This window comes from Halichoerus grypus, chromosome 13 (genome assembly GCF_964656455.1).
Source record: "Halichoerus grypus chromosome 13, mHalGry1.hap1.1, whole genome shotgun sequence".
Lineage (NCBI taxonomy): Eukaryota > Metazoa > Chordata > Mammalia > Carnivora > Phocidae > Halichoerus > Halichoerus grypus.
Genome location: NC_135724.1, coordinates 85213120 through 85222498, shown reverse-complemented (window position 1 = coordinate 85222498; position 9379 = coordinate 85213120). Strand labels below are relative to the sequence as shown.

The window sequence follows — 9379 nt, the reverse complement described above, 5'->3', positions numbered from 1 at the left end:
GGGCCGGCGGGGTGGAAGGGACGGTAGGCGGTGGACGGGAGAGCTGGCGCAGCTGCTGTGGTGGCAGCGGCTGAAGTGGCGGCGCCTGCTGTGGCTGCAAGAGCTCCAGGCTCGGGGCTTTGGTCGCGGCGGCGCCCGCGGGCTGGGCTGCGCGGTGCGGACCCCGGCGCGCGTCCGGGTTGCTGGGGCGGCGCGTGTAAGAATCCGAGGGGTGCGAGCGATGGCCTGACGGAGAGGGCAGGGGTTAGGGGTCAGAGGGCGCGGAGTGAGGGGTTGCCGCTGTGCACTGGGCTGTGGGAGGCGGGCAGGGCGGGCCCAGACGGGCTGCGGGGAAGTCATCGCCGCGCTCTTGTCCCCTCAGCCCGGGCCGGGGCTTGGCGCCCGCTCTCCTGGCTCCCGGCTTCCTGGGGCGACCCCCACGCGGGGGCCCCGACCAGGGCTGGGGAGCACGTGGAGCTGGCGCCCGCATTCCTTGTCCCCCACCCCACCCCGCCATCTGCTCAGCTCCCTGGCGCCCTGAGGCGCCCCACCCACGGAGACTCGTGCCCGGGTCACGGATGGCTGCTGGCCCGCTTTCCTGGGACCTGTCCCCACGAATGACCCTTCCCTTCTGGGTCCTCTATAGAGGGAGAAGCAGAGCCCGCGGGAGGAGCGCTGGGCTAGGACTCAGGAGTCCTGCACTGTGTGACCTTGGGCAAGTCCCTTCTCCCCTCTGGGCCTCACTTTTTCCTCTCTGCAAAATGATGGGCTTGAACTCAAACTGGGGGCCTGGTTCTGCCAGGAGGGAGAGGGTAATGGTTAAGTGGGGAGGGCCCCTGAATTCAGACTGCCCGCGCGAAATCTGGGCTCTCCTCCTTGCCTGCTTGCAAGTTAACCCCTCTAAGCCCCAGTTTTCCTCATCTGTGAAGTGGGGATATGAGCTAAATAGGATTTCTCAACAGCAGTGCTATTGACATTTGAGCCACATATTTCTATATTGTGATAGGTCTCGCTTGTGCATTGTAGGATGGATGTTTAGGGGCATCCCTGCCCTCTGCCTACGAGCACCCCCACCCCCTAGTTATGATAATCAAAAATGTCTCTGTAGGTTGCTGGTATCCCCTGGGGGGCAAAGTCACCCGGGTCGAGATCCACAGAGCTAAGATACTGCATATGCATTGCAAGCAAACGATCACAAATTAAACAGTTAAAAATAAAAACCTCTAGCCATTATGATAACAGCGATAAAAATTTAGAAACCTCTTCTCGATGAGACGAGAAGATTGATTGATTCTCTCGCCTGTAAAATAAACATGGGAGAGGATGACAAGACGTTAATTGTCAAAGCTGAGTGATGGATACAAGGAAGTTCCTTTACATATTCTCTCTATTTTTGAGTATATTTGAACATACCTGGTGGTAAAAAGTTAAACCAAAAAGAAAATAAGTAAAACATATAATTCTTAAGACAGGCCGAATAGTAGTGTCTCATTTGGGATTTCCTCTTTTGTCTCTCCATTATTGAGATTGCAAAGTAAAATTAATCCCCAGACCTGGGGGAAACTTAAAAAAAGTCTTACAGGACGTTGAGAGCAGAGAGCGACAGGCCTAGCAAACAGAATGATGCTCACTTTCGCTGCCTAGTTTTAAGAAGATACTGACGCATAGGAACTTGCTCTGGTGATGTGTGAAAGATGCAAATTGCCAGGTTGCCATTTAGTGGGTGAGTTTGGAGGCCGACTTGATTGAGCCCAGAAGGCCTCAGCTTGAGGAAGGAACCTGCTGCTGTTTTCAAGTTCAAAGGTCTGCTGTCAGATCTGCTGAGTCTTTACTTTGCATTTGGTCCTGCTCAGCGGAAATGGGAATGTGTATAAATAGGAACTGTAACAGGCTAGTTCTGAGTGTTTTAAAATTGGGAGTCCAGGATGAGCGCTTTTGCTGTGTGACTCTGGACGTCATTTTAAAAAATACTCTTCTCCTTCCTCCTAAAACACCAAAATCTAGGAGAATAATGCCTATATGAGAATGATATGGGCACGTGTAGGTGATCTGGCACACGACCTCTACACGTCACTGAAGCTAGGTGCTACGTAAATACCAAGGCTGGGTCTTGGAGAAATTGTAGTGTAGTGGATAGGATAACGGGTCTGAGCTAGACTGTGTAGTACCCAAAGTTTGGCTTTCTAGCTGTGGGTTCTTGGGCAAGTTCCTTAATCTCTCTGAGCCTAGAGTCTCCCACTCTGTAATGGGGGCTAATGATCCTACTTACTCTTACGAAGTTTCAATCAGGTTTACTTAAAAATTGTTGGAAGAGCCCCGGTACATAGTAAGTGCTCATTGAGTATGAACTACTATTATTTTAATGGTTGGTTTTTTTTTTTTTTAAATCTTTAAAATCTTCATAGAACACATAAACAAGGGTAAAGAGGGATGGAAGTAGAACATATTAGCCATAATCTCAATCTCCAGACATAATTATGCTTAAATTTTCAGTATTTGTTCTTACAGAGTTCCCCCCCCAATATTTTAATGCTATTACTGTAATACTCTTTTTTGAGATATAATTCACATACCATAAAGAAGCCACCATTTTAAAAGGTGCAATTCAGTAGTTTTTGGTACATTTGCATGATTATGCAACCGTTGCCACTCTCTAATTCCAGAACATTTTCTTCAGTAGTGGTTGTATTTTGATAATTGTTTTTCTTTTTTTATCCCCCAAACCCTAGAAGATGCCTCTGATGGAGGAGTTTCTGAGAAGCACCTCTGGGCCAGTGGCTTTGAAAGGGAGCTCAAAGCAGAGACTATTTAAAGCTCTGGACATCGCATCCTGAGGGCTGCAGGAGAGGAGAGCATGGCCGTGAGTTTAGATGACGACGTTCCCCTCATCCTGACCTTGGACGAGGGTGGCGGTGCCCCACTAGCTCCCTCCAACGGCCTGGGCCAAGAGGAGCTGCCTAGCAGAAGTAAGACTGTGGGGTGCGCTGGGGATGAGGCACAGCTTTTCTGTTTCGGGGGGGTGAGCTGTGGGCTTGGTGGTCTGGTAGTAGATGCATGTATTCTAATGCCTGGCCCTACATCTGACCCCTAAGTTCTGACACAAACTACTGGCAGGCCATGGAGTCCTAATCTTGCATCCCCAGCTTAGGGATGCTTCCAGGGAGTGAGTAGCCTGCCCTCCCGGGGCTCTCGCCTCTCTCAGGGCCTTACCTCCCTTGCACTTGAGGTACCCTGCTTTGTTTGTGGATGCTTGTTGGGGACCTCAGGCAAATCTGCTCTTTGGCTAGCTTCCCTGCCCCATTCCGTGTTAAAAAAAGAAACCGATTTCAACACCAGCCTCCTCTGTCCAACCTGAAACTCTTGGCAGGGAAGCAGAGATGACTGCTTCTCCACGGTAGAGCTCAGTCCCTGCATTGCCCAGGACAGGGTGGGACGGGGGCAAGCATTTGCTGTGATCCATTGATTTGAGGGTTTGGGGTTTTGCTTTGTCTTCCTCTTAAACCAGCGCCTAGCACAAAGTGAGCCCAAGAGAGGCGAGCTTTAAATTTTTTACATTTTAATTGTGTTTCTGGCAGAATGAGAGACCTTAAAAAGCTTTCTGGTCCTTGTCCCGGAGCCATTTCCCTCATAAGCCCAGGCCTTGGGTCCAGGAAACCTTAAAATAACTTTCATTTTGTGGAGGGTCCTAAGATGTCAGGGACTAACGCTTTAGGATCTCCTCACCAAATGGATGTTCCATCTGCTGGCCATGCTCCTGAGCCAGGACAGAGGGGTACTGCTGTCCTCCTGTTCACAAATGAAGACACTTGAGTCCAGGGAAAGACGAGCCTGGCTCTCCCGTCTCCTTTGTCCAGAGAGAACACAGTTGAGTCGCAGGGAGCTCCGCAGCCTCCCCTTGGAAGTGATGAAGGACAGCAGTGTTCCTGTGGATGGGAGTGCTATGGGAGGCCTGGCTCCCTATAAACTGGCCTCTCCTTGCTTCGGCATGTTCACCCCACTTAGAGTGGTAGAGCTGGGTGGTCCAGGGAGGTCCGAATAGAAATCAGATTCTTCCCTAAGTGCCATTCAGGGCAGAGAAATCAGTGGCTCTGATTTCAGGCTCACTTCTTTTTTTTTTTTTAAAGATTTTATTTATTTATCTGACAGAGAGAGACACAGCAAGAGAGCGAACACAAGCAGGGGGAGTGGGAGAGGTAGAAGCAGGCTTCCTGCAGAGCAGAGAGCCTGATGTGGGGCTCGATCCCAGGACCCCGGGATCATGACCTGAGCCAAAGGCAGACGCACAATGACTGAGCCACCCAGGCACCCCTCAGGCTCACTTCTTAAATGCCCTAGAGCTGGCAAGCTAAGTATTAGGCTCTTTCTTATCTGTTATCTTAACTAAGATCCTTTTGTAGGGTAGGCAGTATTATCCCTATTTGACAGAGGAGGAAACCATGAGTCAGAGAGGTAAAATAACATGCCCAAGGTCACACAGCCAAGCAAGTGGTTGAGCATAGATTTGAACCCAGGACTGTTTGACTCCCCTCCCCCTCCTCCCTTTTTTGCTCTCCTGCTTCTCCTCCTTGTTCCATCACAAGCCCTTAGTAAATGCAAGTACTAGCCCTTCGCATTTACATATATTAATCTCATCATATAACCTCAAGATAAAATTATTTTCCATATTACAGAGGAAGAAACAGCCTCAGAGAGGTTAAGTAACATGTCCAAGGTCACATAGGTGGTAAGCAATAAGGCCCCTCTGATATCCACCCCACACCACTATGTAAGGTGCTTTGAAGAAAGTGATGTAAATGAATGTGACCTAGCCTCAGCTTCATTTTTTTTTTTTTATGTTTTATGTTATGAGTTGGGTGCTCAACTATGAGTTGGATGCCACCCAGGTGTCCCCCCTAGTCTCAGCTTCAAAGTAGGATACTCCCTAGTGTGGAAGGTGGTCAGGTCCATGGCCAACAAGGGAATGGACTGCAAGGGTGGGCGGTTAACATACTAACGGTGTGGATCATTGTGGAAGTAGTCGGGCTCAAGATTCTAAATTGGAATCCTGGTCATTGTCTGGGTGCCTCTTTTAAGTCCTTCCACAGTATCAGAGCTGATGGCCAGGGTGTCTGGCTGTCCTGTGATTCAGAGTGGGAAGAGCAACCTAGTTCTGTGTCAAGATCAGGTTTTGAACCACTGACGAAGCTTGAGTGGGAAATAGGCCAAGTAGACAATAAAACCAACCTTGGATGGGCCTCTAGTAAGGCTATTTTTATCTTGGTGAAGTCGGTGGCTTCTTTGGCTATTTAAGAACAATGAAATATAAAACTGTCAAGGTCCAGGGAAACTGCTTTCCGCACAGTGTGTTGGTGCCTCAGTTTCCCCTCTCACCCTCTTACTAGGTCATTTGCTCAAACCTCCAAGAACTAATAGTTGTAATCCTTCAAGGCTCATTGGCAAAACAGTCTGGGCTGTCTGAGGACAGTTTTGGCCTGTGTTATTTCATGCTTGGATTTTGGCATTGACCTTCTACCCAAGGTCCCCCATCCCTGCTGTCTGAGCAGCCTGTCTAAAACACAAATCGGACCCAGTACTCTCCCCAGCTTGTAGCTCCCCAGGACCTCCCTGTCCCCCGTGGGATACAGGCCAAGCTCTTTAGCCCGGTGTACAAGGCCTTGTGTGCTCTGGTGCCTTCTTGCCCGAACGGTCCCATTTCCAGCCTTAGCCCACAGTGTCACACTCCTTCTAGTTCTGCGAAACCCCCGTGCATTCTTAAACCTCTCTGCCTTGCTGGAGACTGTCTAGAACCCCTTTCCCAGCCTCTTGTTTGCGGTTGTTGCTTGTTTCCAGTTCTGTCTTGGGAATCCTGTCGATAATCCCATCTCTTTGAAGGCGCCACCGAACCTCCCATTCCTGACATGGCTTATTAGTCACTGCCCTTTTCTGCTTTGGTATCTAGATGAGGCTTCCACTGTTACAAGTAGCTGACTGTGTGGTAATGACTTGGTTAACCATCTGATGACCTGCTGGACCCCGAGTTCCATTCATCTTGGTATCACCCAGCTCAATGCCTCAACAAATCATGGTGGAAATAAACCTCGTTGGGTTTCTGGAGCCTTCAGCTGGCCGTGGGAGTGGCCGTCGGGGCCCCGGTCAGAGGTAGGCAGCATCTCCCCTGCCTCTTCTCCTAACCAGTGCTCGGAGTCTCATTGCTCACAGCACAGCTGATTGTCCTGGAGGCTGCCACTGTCACCCCCAGTCTGTCGCTGATATAAACCCTTGCGGTATCAAGGAGTTGGCAGAATTCAGACAGAGGCCTTCAGCAGAGTTGGCGGCTACGTGGCCATGAGCCACTGAGAACCAAGCCAGCTTTCTAAGGGCGTGAGCCGTGGTCAAGCCTGGGCCTCCGCCCAGCCCAGCAGCTGTCACTGAAGCCTTCTGCTGGCTCTGCACCTATGTACGCCTTTGTTTTAGTCTGCTCCAGCTGCCATGACAAATAGCACAGACTGGGGGCCTTAAGCAACCAAAGTTCATTTTCCCACGGTTCTGGAGGCTAGAAGTCCAAGATCAAGGTGTCAGCAGGGTTCGTTTTTTTCTGAGGCCTCCCTGCTTTCCCTGCAGACAGCCGCCTTCTGACTGTGTCCTCACATGTTCGTCCCTTAGTCTGGGTGTCTGTGTCCTAATCCATTCTTACAAGGACACCAGTCAGGTTGGATTAGGGCCCAGCCATAGGACCTCATTTTACCTTAATTACCTCTTTAAAATACGGCCACATTCTGGGGTCCTGGGGTTAGAACTTCAACATAGGAATTTTAGGGGGACACAGTTCAGCCTGTAACCCTCCTTGCCCTCTCCTCAGATGCAGGTATGCAGGAACCTGGCTGTGCTGCCTCTGACCTTTGACCCTACGCTAGGGGTGGCCTATGCTGGGGTGTCATCTTCACAGGAATCTGGAGGGTTGGGATCATTTTTTTTTTTTCCCCTTTGTGGGCAAGAATGGATTTTATCCAAGACTCAGACGTCTCTGGGCTATAAGAGTGGCTGCCGAAATGCTAATGAATGACTCATAGGCAGATGTCAGCTTGATAAAGGAGGCAGGTAGAAGCAGAGGTATTTAAAGCCTGAAAATTAGGAATAACCTTGAAAATGGGCAGTGGGGCTGGCGTTTGACAGTGTGGTTTCGAAATAGCTCACGGTGTGCATTGTGTATCAGGCTGAACACTGGGGGCGATACAAAGGATTTTCCAAGGGAATTCTGGTCACACTCACCTTTTGCCTTCTCATTGCCTTTTGACCCAACAGTTGCTTAAGATGGGCCTGCACACTATGCTTTTTCTGGGTATAAAAAGGATTGGGGTCGAGGGGAGCGGCTGAGACACTTCGTCTCATGGGGCTACTTTGGTGCTGGTGGTCCCTGGTTTCCAGGTGACAAGCCATGCAGGGATAAGGCCTAAGGTAACAAGGCAGCGGAGCCCCGTCTTCCTCCTTCACCCTGATGCCGAGTTTGCCATCGGGAGTTACCTTGCTCAGTGCGGTATCTAGCAATGTAGAGGGCCACTGCCCCCTTGCAGGGGGCCAACATGTGGCATCCTGGCTCCTTTTCCAGAGTCTTCATGTAGCCAGAGCCAGTTGGCACCAGGCCCAGTCAAGGTGGGCCAGAGCTGCTGGCCTTGGGGCAGGCGTAGCCAGGATGAGCTGGGAAAGAGCAGTGGGGGCTGTCCATCCAAGGATGATCAACCCCAAAGTGAGCTCTCCATCACAGAAATCTGTGCCCATGGTTCTTGCCCAGTGTCCTTGCCAAAAAGTGAACACTGTCCAAGGGACTCATGTAGCTTTTGCCACTTGTGATACCCCAGGTGGTAGACTGATTCAGCGTGCGGGCTCCAGAGTCAAGCTCCAGGCTTCCAGGTCTAGCCACGTAGGGATCTTTGCCTCTGGAAGCCTCAGCCTCCTAGTCTGTAGAGTGGGGTCATGCTAGCATGTCCCAGGAGGGTTGTTGGGATTTCGTGAGATCACGTGCATGCTCCCCACAAGAAGTGCTCGGCCAGTCATAGGCATTGTTGTCATGGCCGGAGACCGGGCTGCTTCTTTGGAATATCATGGTACATGAGCAGGGGTCCTGAACCCAGGCCAGGATCTGAATCCTGTCTGCCTCACTCCCGGCACCACGGGTGGCCACCGGCGAGCCAGGACGCGGAGGCGGAGGCAGCTCGGCAGCTGGACACCAAACAGCAATTAGGTTTTCACAGCCTCCCGGGGATCCTGGGCATTGGCTCCGCGGAGTCATTCCCGGGCTTTCTTCGGGCCTCACCAAGGCAGAATGCTGGGTGTCACCAGGCCGGCGGACGCACCCATTAAAATGAGCAAGCACCCAGCCTGCTGGGTTCCAGCCTCATAACCCAGACTTGAAGCCTTTCGCTTCCTTAGCCCTCTGCGTCTTCACAAGGGATCCTGTCTGTTGCCTGGGGCCCCCCTGCCACCAAATGCCATCTCTCCCCTCCACACGCAGAAAGCCACCGCGGCGAAATGGCGGTCATGGCAGCTGGGTGCGGGCTGGAGCGCCGGCTGCACTGCTCTCCCCCCAGCGCCTCGGGGGGTTCTCCGTTCACATTTGCTCCGGAGCGCTCCATGAGCCAGAGCAGCCGGCTTCTCAGCCTCCAAGTCAGGGAGGGAGCATGGGAGGGCTTGGATGGCTCACAGCAGTGCGTCTCGGGGGGCTCCTGATGGCGGTGCCTTCCCCGAGGCCACCTCGAATGGTGGCCCAGGAGGGAAACCCCAGCTCTTGAGGGGAAGCCCCAAGATGGACGGTGGTCCCCGGACTGCCTCCATCCCACCTTGGTGTTCGGGGAGCCCACGTGGCGGCTCTCCATTCTTATCCCTTTGCTGGGGCAAATTCCCTGATTTGGACACTTCTTCACTCTTTCCCTTCCCTCCCTGTCAGTCCAAGCTGAGTAAGGTCATACATGATGAAGATCACGGCTCTTGGGGATGAAGCCCCTACACCAGGTGCCAGGCAGTGTCCAGAGGCACTCTGCTCGTGCTGGCTCTCTCGTTGGGTGCTCCCAGCAGATGTGTGAGGCCGGCACCTTCAGGATCCCCGTCTGACAGGCGAGGAAACTGATGCTCTGGGAGGTTGAAACATCCCCAAGGTCACGCAGCCAGGAAGAGCCACGGCATTGAACTCATGTCTTCTGACCCCAGACTCAGGCCCTTAACTCCTGTTGCTGCATGCCAAGAGGTAAACTCTGTGGAAGAGGGAGAATTTTAGGCTGAATTTTCTTTTCCAAAAGGAAGTCAGTTTCCCTCTTTATTTTTTTATTTTTATTTTTTTTAACTTTTATTTCCTACGAGACGTGTTATTCTAAATTGGAGTTCCATACCTAGAGCTCCTCTTCATAGTGTAAAAATAGCCAAGCCAATG

At 51.6% G+C, this 9379-nt stretch overlaps 1 protein-coding gene across 3 annotated transcripts in view; it reads left to right on the top strand.

The window, feature by feature from the left end:
* Positions 1-16: 16 nt before the first annotated feature.
* Positions 17-9379, top strand: part of TPCN1 (two pore segment channel 1) — a 58290-nt gene continuing 48927 nt past the window's right edge. Inside the window, exons 1-2 of one of the 3 annotated variants that reach the window (XM_078060932.1) lie at positions 17-196; positions 2712-2945. In XM_078060932.1, the coding sequence (XP_077917058.1) occupies positions 2834-2945 (112 nt within the window). In that variant the 5' untranslated portion in view covers positions 17-196; positions 2712-2833. Of the gene's footprint in view, positions 197-2708; positions 2946-9379 lie in introns of all 3 variants that reach the window. The other 2 variants (XM_036123697.2, XM_078060933.1) reach the window with 2 other exon arrangements.